Raw genomic sequence first — 14,952 nt, forward strand, 5'->3', positions numbered from 1 at the left:
TCTTGGGATCAATTAGATTACGCACAAGACAGTATACACACCTTAAAACAAGTAAACCAAGGCCATAGTTGCATTGTAGTGATCATATCATAACCCACACCACTCAAGTATAAATAAAACAATTAAAAAAGCTGTAAGTTTGGTCGGACCGATATTTAAATACCCTCCACCATGGAAACTTTAAAAAAATAAAATTCGTTAAAAACCTTGTTAAAATCTTAAAAATACCGAAAAACGTAATATGCATTGGACAACAATAGTATTTGGTACCAGATATCAGAGAGAGCCCAGAAATACCTGTTTCAAATTTTATCGAGATCGGTTCATATATATCTTCGCGGAAGAAATGTATGCACCGTTTTACTTTTGTTACTACACTGTTTTTATTCATTTAAAATAATTCTTAAGTTCTACTTATGATAATTTTTCTTAACCCAGTCTAGCATAAAGTGTAAGAGAGAGAAAAGGAGAGATACAAATCTACACATGCCTGTGCACCATGCCGCCATAAATTCTAGGGGAGGTCATAAAACATGCGTAGCTATCTCACTTGTGGCAAGCAAACATGCTGCACTTCCTTATCAGTATGAGTTAAGATTTCATCCAGTAATCTAACTCAAACATACCACATGCAGCAATTGAATTATTTATTTCTAACTCAAAGGTCTGTTCACCACATTTTCTTATCTTATATAATATGGGCTGTATTAAAAAGATCCCTGTTTAACAAATCCCTCTCATCTACACTAGTTAGCCCCGCTATTCTCTTTTATTATAAAAACATGTTCACTTATCCGTGAACAAACCGATTTCGGATTAATTGTGCAATTAATGGCCAATATCAGTTCAAATGAACTGAATTTTGGAACGTCTGACCGAATTCAGTCTAGAAGCAAGGACGTCAAATTTGATTCAGATATAGCTATAGCTCTCATATATATGTTTGAGGTTTTAAGTCCCTCACATGCGTAATATGCACTCCACAAGAATGATATTTGGTACCGGACATGTAATGGCTTTTGTCATAAGTCATTACAATATTCAAATCCGAAACTTGAAAAAAAAAAATCGGTGAATAAAGTTGCTAACATAATCAAAATACCGAATATAGATAAGCAGGTACCGTTATATTGAGGCTATACGAAGACGTGGACTTGCTTACGATTTTTTTATCATAGGCTGTAGTATCCTTACGAACTTCACATACGAAATTTTAAACAGTTCCGGTGAATAATGTCGCTAAAATAATCTAAATACGGAATATCGTGAGGTACTGTTATATGGGGGCTATACGAAGACATGAACCTGCACAGAAAATTTTCTATCTAGGCTGTAGTACTCATTACGAATTTTAAACACCAAATTTGAAACAATTCCGGTAAATAATGTCGCTAAAATAATCAAAATGCCGAATAACGGGGGGTACCGATATATGATACGAAAACGTGAACCTGCACAGACAATTTTCGGTCTTGGCTGTAGTATTCATTACGAACTTCAAACACCAGAAGGAGTGGGTCGATATATTCCATCTTCACACCAGACCTTGGGTTAATGGAACTACTGCGATGTGTGTAATTTGAGGACAATCGGACTCTTGCATCACATTTTACAAGAGTTATAATAATTCAAAATTCCGGCCTTTTATCGGGGAGGTACTTGATGGATTGGACCGATATTATCCTTTTTCGCACATGACCTAGCACCGATGCAAATATTAGGATTTGCAAAGCTGAAGCAAAATTGGATTATCCGTTGTCTTTCTTTGCAATAAAATATTTTTTTTGAAAAATTCGACCTTTTTTTTTGGGGGGGGGGGGTTGAGGTACCGGAAGGAGAGGACCGACAATGCCCTCCGAACTCGATCGATGTTTGACAATAATATTACGATGTACCAAGTTTGGATCAAATATGATTCTCCCTTCTAGATAGACGGACATTGCTAGATCGACTCCAAATGTCCTGGTTGAAAGAGACCCGTTAAAACCCGATATTTCCATGAGGACGTATCAAATGATATACACCCTCTCAAGCCATAAGGCTGAGGGTATAAACATTCAATTCCGGCCCATTTTTGCAGTAATGTCGCATATAGAACTTTACCTCCTAATTTTCTGGTTGTTAATAATTCGAACTCATTTTCCACCCAAATTCAACTTTAGCTATTATCGGAAGGTACCGTTGTATGGGGGCTATACCAAAACGTGGATCTACATGACTCATTTGCAATACTAAATGTCGTGCAGACATAATGCACATTTGAGTAAAATTTTGTCAACCCACTTCATTTCGTTCGGAAGCTAGAGTGATTTCCACAGACGAACGGACATCGCACAATCGAGATAGAATTTTATGCTGATCAAGAATATATATATATATATATATATATATATATATATATATATATATATATATATATATATATATATATATATATATATATATATATATAATGTACCCTCCATACTATGGTGGAGGTTATATTTTATTTTTATTTTTGGTTTATTTAAAAAATGCCTAACAATATATATATATATATATATATATATATATATATATATATATATATATATATATATATATATATATATATATATATATATATATATATATAGAGAGAGAGAGAGAGAGAGAGATACAAATCTACACATGCCTGTGCACCATGCCGCCATAAATTCTAGGGGAGGTCATAAAACATGCGTAGCTATCTCACTTGTGGCAAGCAAACATGCTGCACTTCCTTATCAGTATGAGTTAAGATTTCATCCAGTAATCTAACTCAAACATACCACATGCAGCAATTGAATTATTTATTTCTAACTCAAAGGTCTGTTCACCACATTTTCTTATCTTATATAATATGGGCTGTATTAAAAAGATCCCTGTTTAACAAATCCCTCTCATCTACACTAGTTAGCCCCGCTATTCTCTTTTATTATAAAAACATGTTCACTTATCCGTGAACAAACCGATTTCGGATTAATTGTGCAATTAATGGCCAATATCAGTTCAAATGAACTGAATTTTGGAACGTCTGACCGAATTCAGTCTAGAAGCAAGGACGTCAAATTTGATTCAGATATAGCTATAGCTCTCATATATATGTTTGAGGTTTTAAGTCCCTCACATGCGTAATATGCACTCCACAAGAATGATATTTGGTACCGGACATGTAATGGCTTTTGTCATAAGTCATTACAATATTCAAATCCGAAACTTGAAAAAAAAAAAAAAAATCGGTGAATAAAGTTGCTAACATAATCAAAATACCGAATATAGATAGGCAGGTACCGTTATATTGAGGCTATACGAAGACGTGGACTTGCTTACGATTTTTTTTATCATAGGCTGTAGTATCCTTACGAACTTCACATACGAAATTTTAAACAGTTCCGGTGAATAATTTCGCTAAAATAATCAAAATACTGAATATAGGCAGGTACCGTTATATTGGGGCTATACGAAGACGTGAACCTGCACAGACAATTTTCTTTCTTAGGCTGTAGTATTCATTACGAATTTTAAACACCAAATTTGAAACAATTCCGGCGAATAATGTCGCTAAAATAATCAAAATACCGAATATCGGGAGGTACCGTTGTGTGGGGGCTATACGAAGACATGGATCTGGACAAACAATTTTCTGTCTTAGGCTGTAGTATTCATTACGAATTTTAAACACCAAATTTGAAACAATTTCGGTGAATAATGTCTCTAAAATAATTAAAATACCGAATATCGGCAGGTACCGTTATATGGGGGCTATACGAAAACGTGAACCTGCACAGACAATTTTCGGTCTTGGCTGTAATATTCATTACGAACTTCAAACACCAAGTTTGAAACAATTCCGGTGAATAATGTCGCTAAAATCATCAAATAACCGAATATCGGGAGGTACCGTCTTATGGGGGGTATACGAAAATGTGAAACTGCACAGACAATTTTCTGTCACAGGCTGTAGTATTCATTACGAACTTCAACCACCAAATTTGAAACAATTCCGGTGAAAATTTTCGCTAAAATCATCAAATAACCGAATATCGGGAGATACCGTTGTATGGGGACTATACCAAAACGTGGATCTACCTGACTCATTTCCAATACCAAATGTCTTGCAGACATACACATTAGTAAAATTTCATCAACCCACTTCATTTCGTTCGGAAGCTAGAGTGATTTCCAAAGACGGACGGACATCGGTAAATCGACATAGAATTTTATGCTGATCAAGAATATATATACATTATGGGGTCTAAAATGTATATTTCGAGGTTTTACAAACGGAATGACAATTTTAATATACCCTCCATACTATTGTGGAGGTTATATTTTATTTTTATTTTTGGTTTTATTTAAAAAATGCCTAACAATGGCCTAGTCAGCTGAGCTACTTAATCTACTTAAGAGGGGATCAATATAAAGCTAGTTCACAAGCAGAGATTTATCGTTAACAATAACATTACAAAGCACCACTTTATCATTCCTGACATCATTAAGATTTGTTACCCGGTTGTTAATGAATGCTTCATTCTTCTTTCTAAATCGTTGAGGGGAAGGGAAAACGTCAGCTAAAGTAGGGAAAATAAATTATTTATGGATTTATGCACCACGATAATTGTTTGTAATTGTTCCAAATTCTCCTCATTGCTTCAATTTTTACTGTCATCGCTCTCTCTCTCTCTCTCTTGGTGGGTCTAACAAAACAACATCTACTCAAGAAAATTAATCAACATCATTGTCATGGTGTAAAGTTAATTTGGTAATTGTAGACCCGTATTCACGGTCAGAGGTATAACCGAACCAATTGTTAGACCTTCGGTATTTTGGGTCATCATTAACATCATTTGTAACATTTTTCTCTGGTGTACGGATAGCCGGTACCAAATGATCTCTGTGTAGCATGAGTCGATAAAGCCATCGTTCTGGAAAACAGAAAAAAAATAACAGGCTTTAAAAAATATCATTTAAAAATAAATTGGTATTTCAATCAAGTCGTCAAAGAAAGAATCTCTCAATGAGGTCTTACAACTCACAAGAGATTACAAGAGATCTCAGAATCTTTGATGTAGAGTAGCTGGTCTCAGAAGCCACTACAGTAAAATAGCTGGCCTCAGGTGCTCCTAATGTAAAGTAGCTGACCTCTAGTGTAAAGGTCTCTACTGTAAAGTAACTGGTCTCAAGACCTTCTAATGTAAGGTAGGTTGCCTCAAAAACCTTTCTGGGTGGTAGCTTGCCTCAAAAACTTTTAAATTAGCTAACTTCAGAGACATCTATTTATGAGTAGCTGACAACAGATGCCTCCACTGCAGATTATCTGATCTCGAAGGCCAATGCTGTATAGTAGTAGACTTCAGAGGTCACTGCTTTAGATTAACTGCCTTTGAGCAATGCCTTAACTACTGTTGAGCAATGGATCTCAGAGGCTACCGCTGTGGAGTAGCTCGCCTCAGAGGCCACTGCTAGGGAGTAGTTGGCCTCAGATGCCACTGTTGTAGAACATCTGGCATCAGAGGCCATTGCTGCAGAGTTGTTACCCTCAGAGACCTCTATTGTAGACTAGCTGACCTCCTAGGCCACTGTTGTAGAGCAGCTGGCCACTTTTGTAGAGTAGTTGACCTCAAAGACCACTGCTGTAGAGTAGTTGATCTCAAAGGCCTAAAATGCAGAGTAACTGGCCGCAGAGGCAACTGCTGTTGAGTAGCTGGCCTCAGACCGCTCTAATGTAGAGTTGCTGACAGCAAAGACCCCAATGTAGAGTAGCAGACCTCAGAGCCCTCTACTGTAGAGTAACTGGCCTTAGATATCTCTATCGTAGAGTAGCTAGTCTCAGAGACCTCTACTGTAGAGTAGCAGACCTCAGAGCCCCATACTGTATAGTAGCTGGCCTCAAAGGCCACTGCTTTGGAGTAACTGGCCTCAGAGACCATTGCTGTGGAGTAACTGGCCTAAGAGGTCAGAGACCACTGCTGTAGAGTAGTTGACCTCAGAGGCCACTGCTGTAGAGTAGTTGACTTCAGAGACCAGTGCTGTAGAGTAGTTGACCTCAAAGGCCTCAACTGTAGAGAAACTGACCTCAGAGGCCACTGCTGTTGAGTAGTTGACTTCAAAGAGCTCTAATGTAGAGTAGGTGACAGCAGAGACCACAATGTGGAGTAGCAGACCTTAGAGTTCACTACTGTAGTGTAACTGGCCTTAGAGGCCACCGCTGTAGAGTAGCTGACCTCAGAGGCAACTACCATGGACAAGCTGGCCTCAGACATCAGGTGCAGTAGCACCTGGACTCAGAGAGCTTTTCTGTGGAGTAGTTGACCTCAGAGCCCACTAGTGTAGTGTAACTCAACTCAGAGGCCACTGTCATAGAGTACCTGTGCCAGAGGCCACTGCTGTAGATAAGCTGACCTAAGAGGCCACTGCCGTAGAGTATCTTGGCACTGAGGCCACTGCCGTACAGTAGCTGGGCACAGAGACCCCTGCCGTAGAATAGCTGACCTAAGAGACCACTGCCGTATAGTATCTTGGCACTGAGGCCACTGCCGTACAGTAGCTGGGCACAGAGACATCAGCTGTAGAGTAGCTGATCCCAAAGGCGATTGATTTCGATTGTATCAGAGGTCACTTTTGTAGAACGGCCCCTCTATTTCTTGAAAGCTTTGTATTGCTCGCTCTGTCTCTCTCTCTCTCTTTATTTCTCTCTTATTGTACAGCAACCTGACTTTTTTATATAAAGCTCCCTCTCTCTCTCTCTCTCTTATTAAGAGCATCGCTTGCCTTCTTTTGCTGTGGAGCAACATAACTTTTTTAGGAATCCTTTTATTTCTAGCTCTCCCACTCTCTCTCTCTCTCACTGAGAACATCGAGGATTTTTTAAATACTGTTTTTGCAATACTTACTGTTATTTCAACAATTGTTCCCAGACCACAGTACATGTACAACATTATGAAGCAGTAGGTGAGATAGGTGAGTCCTCCTGGCCATTTGCCCAAAATTAAACAGAAGAGTGTCGAGGCAATGCTCAGAGCCACTGTTCTCATTTCGACAAGCACAACCCAGAAGTAATTTTCTTTTACCGTAGTTATGTATCTGCAGACAAAAACTCAAACTAAATTAACTCTATCGAACTCCCAAATAGAAATTTGCTTACCTCATGTATTTTTGATGCCACTGAAAAATATCTTTTAGCAGTAATTCAATCTCTGCAAATCCTTCCTCTTCAGATGCCCGTTCTTCCTCAAGAATTTCATTTAAGTCCTGACATTTACACCTCAAGAGATCCCTGAACAGTGGGACATGACTGACAATGTTAAAAAAGCATACATCCGCTGCGAAATTTCCAAACGATCCGAACAGTATACAAATACAATGTATGGTGGTTATAATTGTATAACCATATGCCGTATTTGGATCCACTCCGGGGAATAGAAATTGCATTATAAGTATTCGCTCATTAAATACCACGCGATAGAATGGCACGACGGCAATCAGAGTTATGGTAATGACTAGATGCATAGTGGCCATAAATTTGATGAATCGGTTCACCCTGTTAATGTTCTTCTCCAGACAGCAACGGTAATCGGCATGTTTCAGATCATATTTCTCGTAGATGTCCCGCAACTCATAAATCAAATATCGTATATCGTCCTTGTTCCAGAGGAAATTCAAAAGTTTGCAATAGCCCTATGGGAAGAAGTTTTTTGTGCTCGATTCCAATTTTCTTTAATTCATCTCACTCACCTGCACAGCACTTCCCAAATAGCAGAGGACCTGTAATACACTCGGCCTATCTTTGTCAATATAAATCTTTACATAAAGGGTATAGCCAGTAAAGACAAAATATTGATAAATGAAAATGATCACAATCCAGGTGAGGATATTCTTTTTAAAGGCAGGATTAAAAATATTCGCACCACAAATACCCGAAAATATTCGAATTAAACGGACAATCGTTTCATAGCGTTGCACAAGGGTTTTGGCCATACTTCACGATTTTTGGAATTTTGTTCCGTCTTAGAAATCCGTTGCGAATTGATTTGAATCGTTGAATGGTATTACGGAAAATTTTGGTTAAATGGTGTGGCCTTACAACAAATTATTTCACCTGTCAAGCTCTCAGGCATTCCCGACACTTAGTTGCAAAGGTCTTACGAAAGAATTTTTAATCACCTGTCAGTTTTGACATCATAATTAACCAGGTTATTTTTGATTAACTTTAATCGGAAATAAACTGACGTTCAACCAAACTATAATGGAGTGAGCTAATGTTCTTCCTATAGATCTTACAGTATTCAAGTAATTCAAAAGTATTCAATTTATAGAAGACCTACGAAACTGCAGCAGTGTTCCTTGTGACCAACTACCTATCTGTAGTAACCACTGAGAATAAATTTTATTCAATAGAGACCTCTGCATCAACTACTTTTCAGAGGTGCAATAGAGGGCTTTTGAAGTACGTATTGCAAAAAAGTTATATATAGGCTGACGTTTTCGTCTAGCCCGCCATGTTACGGTACCTTTCGCAATTTCATATTTTTTAGCTTCAAGTGCAATTTTTCCACCAAAAAATGTTTGAAATTCAGTACTCCAAGTGTGGTGAAATTCATCCGGGCAAAAATTATCTATATGCGTCCTCGGTATGAGATTCAAGGTTGGAAAGTATTTTTGATATATAAATGTGGTTTTGGAAATGTGTGCGAACTGGACTAAATGGTACTAAATGATGAAACTGACATTTTGTATTATTTTTCCTGTTGGTGTTAGGTTTGCGATACAGAGGTGGTTATGGAAATGGACACGAAAAGTACTAAATAGTAATATATTTGGTACAGTTTGGTATTGAATGAACTGATACTGTTGTTCATATGTCTTAGATGTAGGTGGTTTCGGAAATGTGTACTATAATTGTATAAAAATACTGAATTGTACTATGTATATTTTGTATTGGTGAAGGGATAGAGATTAAATTCTGAAATTTGATATTAAGATTATTGATGGTATCTGTGTTTGGGATTTGGCGGTGGTTTAGAAATGCATCCTATATTTGTACGAAAATTAGTAAATGGTACTAAATTTGGTATTGGGTGAAGTGACAGGGCTGGAATCCAAAATTTTGATATTAAGGTCTCTGTTGGTATCTGGAAAAAAGATATGAAGCTGGTTTTAAAAATAGGCACGAAAAACAGTAAATATTACTATGTTTGGTACTATTTGGTATTGGGTGAACAGATAGTGCTTTAAATCTGAAAAGGTATTAGGGTCGCTGTTCATGTATACTATAGTACTAAGTGGTACTAAATTTGGTATTGGGTGGAAGGGATAGAACTAGAACCCCGAAATTGGATATGGATGCCACTGTGCGTGCCTGTGGTTGAGAGAAGGAGGCAGATTTGGATATGCGTACTATAATTGTACAAAATGGTACTAAATTGGATAATGGGGAAATTAAACAGCTGAAATCCTGAAATGTGGTATCAAGGTCACTGTTGAGGTTGTGATATGGAGGTTGTCTTGAAAACGTGTACTTTAATTCTGCGAAAATATCTAAATGGTACTAAATTTAGTATTGGTGGTATGGATAGAGCTGCAAGTCTGAAATTTGAAATGCATGTCACTATTGGTGTCTGTTGTTAAGACATGCAGGTGGTTTTAGAAATTCGTTAAAGTGTAAAATGCCACAAAATATGCCGTTGGGTGTTACGATAGAGATGGTATTCTGAAATTTAATATCAAGGTCACTGTTGGTGTCTTGGGTGGAGAGAAGAAGATGGTTTTTGGTTTGTGTAATATAACTGTGGTAATAAATTTGAGATAGGATAGAGCTGGAATTCTAAAATTTGATATGGAGGCCACAGTCGGTGTATGAGATATATCGGTCCACGTTGTGGTTTAGTCCCCATATAACGGTATTTTGATGATTTTTGCCACAATTTTTCACGGATTTGTCTGAAAATTGGTTTGAAAATGGTAATGGGTCCTAGTTTGTGTGGCGAAATATTGTATGTATTGGTCCACGCTTTGGTATAGCCCCCATATAACGGTTCCTCCCGATTTTTGGTATTTTTATGATATTTGCCACATTTTTTCACGGATTTCTCTAAAAATTGGTATTTGTTGGTCATAATGGTTTCTGGATGTATAGGTCCACGTTTTGGTATAGCTCCATATAACGGTACCTCCAGATATTCGATATTTTGATGTTGTTTTGCTACATTTTCCCACGAATATGTCTAAAATATGGGTTCTAATGTTTCCTTTACCCTAAGGTAGAGGGTATTCAAAATTCGGCCCGGCCGAAATTAATGTTTTTTTACTTTTTATTTGCTAAATTCCCGGTTCTTGGGTGCCGTGATTCCGCAATATTTTTCGAAACAATATATTTAGGAATACGTATACTTCTACTGTAACTACTCTTTATGCAAGTTAAAAAGTATCAGTCGATTTTGCCGACAGATGTATACCATCAGCCAATGTCCATATATTACATTTTATTTTAAATGCGTTGTGATTATTCAAAATTTTGACTTATTATGGGGTCAGTTCCGAAAGAGGGGTTTGGGGGTTGGTCAGTTCCGAAGGAAACATAAGAGTTGTGGACTATATAGACTATTGTCATTCTGTTTGCCTGAAATACGGGATAATTTTTGGAAAATGTTGAAATGTTCCAGAGGTACCTGATATAGTAGAATAGTTGAGATATACCGTTGTGGGGGGAGGCACCAGAAGAAGCAGGCCGATTTATCACAGTCAATCTTGTATTAGTATAAAAATTGCGATTTGTGAAGTTTAAAGAGAATTGAATGCTTATTTTGTGAGAGGTGTAATTATTCCAAAATGTTGACCTTTTGTGGGGGAGGTACCAGAAGAAGTGGTCTAATACATCCTATTTTCGCAACCAATCCTGTGCTAGTAGAAAAATTGGGATTTGTGAAATTTGAAGATAATTAGATGTTTATTTCGTTTTTATGGGAGATACAAGTATTTAAAATCTTGACCCACTATGGGATAGGTACTAAAAGGATTGGTCCAACCTATACCATAGTCACATCAGACGTAGAGTTCTTAGAAATATTGGGATATGCGATATATTTCAAAAGAATTGGACTCCTAATTCTCATTTTATAAATTGTATGATTATTCAAAATTTTGACACTTTGTGAGGGAGGTACTTAATGGAGGGGTCCGATATTGTCCACCGACCTATCGCTGATACAAATATCAGGGTTTTCTACAAAATTGGATGATCCCTTCTTGTTGTATAAGGCTAATTATTTTCTGTGAAAATGTTGACATTTTGTAGGGGAGGTACCCGAAAGAGTACAGCGATATTGCCCATCTCCGAGCTCGATCTAAGTTTGATAATAATATTACGATATGCCAAATTTGGACCAAATCAGACACTCACTTCAAGAGTTATCGTGCGCACCAGTTAGCCAGACATATGGTCCAAAACCGTTATTTTGACTAGGCATTTTTTGACCGTATGATATATACCCTCTCTAGCCATATGGCTGAGGGTATATAAAAATTTCTAATAGAAATAAAACCCTTAAACTCCCTACTATTTCCTAAAAGCCCATTGATATCACATTCCATTGCGTTATTTGGCACCGACTACCGACCGAATTGTTTTACATATCAGACAAACCATTTGGAAAACGTAAAGCCAACCAAACAAACAAAAAATCAGCAAAACCTTCACTCTACGACAGCAACAAATGTGATTACATTACGAAGGTAGGTATGTATGTAGGTGTAAACACACACCCCGGTTTACAGTTAGAATTCGAAGCGCAAAAGAATTGCTGCTTCAATGAAACCAAACGGAATTTCTTCATAACATACGACTATGCCTTCAAGTTAAGCGTTTCGTTCAGGTTTTTTTGCCTTTTTTGCTGTGCGACGCCTGTCTATATCGGACGTCCTTTCAACACAAATACCATTAAGATGGTCATACTTTGAAGAGTCACTAATACAACAACAGCAACTACGCTTGCAATTGCATTTCACTGCTTTTAATGGAGGGGCTCTTCGAAAATATGTGTTGGATATACTGAAGTGTAGTAGTGACTGGCTGGCATGGATGACATGACATAGAAATATAGCTACTGGCAAATATGACAGTTCGATATGAAGACTATGTGACAATGGATTAGGACACAGTGGGAAGTAGAGCTTATAAAACATCCACAGTTAATTCAATGAGTTGTGTGCATATCCAACGAAAAATGTTTACCTCGTGGACAATCGGTAATTCTAAGGTTGATATTCAGAGGATGAACGATTTGTGGATAATCGGGAACTGTGATGTAGTGATGTCGGGTTGTTATTGAAGTATGATTAGCCAGGGAAACTATTCAGTTTGCCGACGATTCAAAGGTGATCAGGAAGTGATATATGATCGTCGGATGTTGACCGGTGAGCGATATCAGAATTTACAATGTTTGCCTTCCGAATTGATGCCAGCGTTCGGGACATTACGATTTGGAGATAATTGGGAACTTTGATTTATGGTTCGGATGTCGATGGGATGGCATCAGGAATTACGATGTTGGTGTTCGGAATGATGTCGGCGTTGGAGACGTTGAAGATAATAGGGAACTTCGATGAATGGTCGTCGTGCCACAAAATACAATTTTTTCCAATAATTATGGAGAAAATCCAGCATATTATGAAAGAAGACATATATATCGACGTTTTGAAACGTCAAGAGTCTAAATACAAAACATAATTTTAGAGGGATGACTTCAATGACAAAAATATTCTTCATCAAATTTTACTATTCTCTATTTCCACAGTACATTTAAAAAAATGCTTCAAGATTTTGATCAATTTTACTTTGGACACTTTTCGACTTGACGTCTAAAGGTGAAATAATTTTTTTTTAGGCGGAAGAAATTATTCTACACAAAATATCACCATAGATCTCAGAGCCAAATATACATATAGGATTCTGAAGAATCTTAATACGAAAATTTCCAAATGTTTGGAAGTGTGTGTGTGAGGGGAGTGGTTAACTTAACCCCTCTATTATGGTTACTTTTCGATGTAATCTTTCAAAACGCCGATACGCGTGCCTTAATTTTTTTAAGCTACTTCCATTATCTCTAGATATTCCCCATATTTTTTATTTTTTTATTTTTTTTGCACTTTGTAATCGGGTTTTACGATGTAATTTTGGGACGGTTCGGATACGGCGGTTCACTGTAGAGATATTCGAGAGTAGATATCCAAGTCGTTTTAGAATAATCGGGCTCGACAGCTCAATTTGGGCATGTGTGGGAACAGATGTTCAGGTCTTCTTAGATGGGTCTGAACTCGTTGGGACTCGGAAGCTCACTGTGGGTATGTTCGAAAACAGATGTTTAAGCCTTCTCAAATGAATCCGAACCGGTTCGGGTTCGGCAGCTCGCTGTGGGTATGTTGGATTTTGGATAATTGGGTCGTCTGCAATGAGTAGGAAATTATTAAGCTACGATACAGTATAATGAGCCGAAGCTTTAGTGGAACAACGAGCCGAAGTCCCTGTGTAAATAAATTACCGACCACTCATTTTATTGAGAGTCAGTAAAAAGTGTTCACGGCTAACGATTCTGTTAGTCGGAGGAGGACAGAAAATGATTCATAAAATCACTATCTACCCTCTGACAAGTCCCTGCCGTAGTAAGCGTATCTCATGGTAAGGCAAACGGAATGCTGTGTGCGATTGATGTCTGCCAAGTCCATGAAAATTATATGCCTTGTGTGGTAAAAATGGTGTCGAAAATTGAATTGTCAGTTACATTGCCAACAGATGTTGGCAGGGACATTTGTAGTCGATCCAAAGACTATCAAAAAGAGTATAGGAATTCGTTCAAACTTGATACATCGTAACGGTTTTAGACCAAGGTTTCCTTGAACCAAATCAGCAAGTTTGGGGTCAATCTAAAGGTGTCCGACAGTCCGTCTGGTTGCTGTGCACGATAACTCTCGAAGGGAATATCCGATTTGGCCTAAACTTGACACATCGTAAAACTATTGTCAAACATAGATCGAGTTCGGAGATGGACAAGATCGGTCCACTCCTTCTGGTACCTCCCCCACAAAATTTCAACATTTTCAAAGAAAATAATTTACTGCACAGAAAGAGAAATGATTATCCGATTTGGTTCCAACTTTGCAAATCCAAATATATGCATCAATACTAGGTCAGGTGCGAGATTGGTCCATATCCACATCGGTCCACTCGATCAAGTACCTCTCCAACAACGGGTCATAATTTTGAATAATTATAACTTTTATAAAATGTGAAATAAAAGTCCGATAGTCTTCAAATTATACACATCAAAATAGTTTTATTAACCCGAGATCTAGTTTGAATGTAGAATATATCGGCCCACTACTTTTGGTACCTCCCTATAAACGGTCAACATTTTGAATATTTATCAAGCTCATAAAACGGAAAATTAACATCCGATTCCATTCAAACTTGGCACATCTCAATATTTCCATAAACACAAGATCTGTTATAAAGATGGTAGAGATCGGACCATTCCTTCTGGTACCACCCCTACAAAATGTCAAAGTTTTGAAAAACCAAATCTATTATAAAATCCAAAATAAGCATCCGGTTCCCTTCATATTTCACACATCTCATTATTTCGACTAACACAAGATCTGCTGTGAAAATGGGATATATCGATACCCTCCTTCTGGTACCTCCCCAAAAAACGGTCAAAATTTTGAATAACCAAAACGAAAAAATTTTGAGTATTCATGAAGCTTTTAGAACACGAAATTAACATCCAATTCCATTAAGACTTTTCTTGGAGAGTTTTAAAACTTTAATTTCATGAAAGGACCCAAAAATAGATCTTATTCCGAGTTCACAAATATAATTTCTTCCCATCACGTGCCTTAAAAAATCGTTTTTATTCCACTGTACTGCAGTCCGTAGCACACATACATTTTCAATTAAAC

General features: G+C 37.4%; 2 protein-coding genes across 2 annotated transcripts in view; one reads left to right on the plus strand and one right to left on the minus strand.

The window, feature by feature from the left end:
* Window positions 1-14,952, plus strand: part of LOC101891324 (echinoderm microtubule-associated protein-like CG42247) — a 354,339-nt gene that overhangs the window by 76,002 nt on the left and 263,385 nt on the right. The window lies entirely within an intron of this gene.
* LOC101893236 (odorant receptor 67d-like) lies at window positions 3,335-8,099 on the minus strand. Its single transcript, XM_020039558.2, has 4 exons — window positions 7,735-8,099; window positions 7,145-7,677; window positions 6,894-7,083; window positions 3,335-4,925 (listed from the first exon to the last, which is right to left on the minus strand). The coding sequence occupies exons 1-4, from the start codon at window positions 7,975-7,977 to the stop codon at window positions 4,755-4,757; spliced, it is 1,137 nt and encodes a 378-aa protein (XP_019895117.2). The 5' UTR covers window positions 7,978-8,099; the 3' UTR covers window positions 3,335-4,754.

The sequence above is a fragment of the Musca domestica genome, unplaced genomic scaffold (genome assembly GCF_030504385.1).
Source record: "Musca domestica strain aabys unplaced genomic scaffold, Musca_domestica.polishedcontigs.V.1.1 6, whole genome shotgun sequence".
NCBI lineage: Eukaryota > Metazoa > Arthropoda > Insecta > Diptera > Muscidae > Musca > Musca domestica.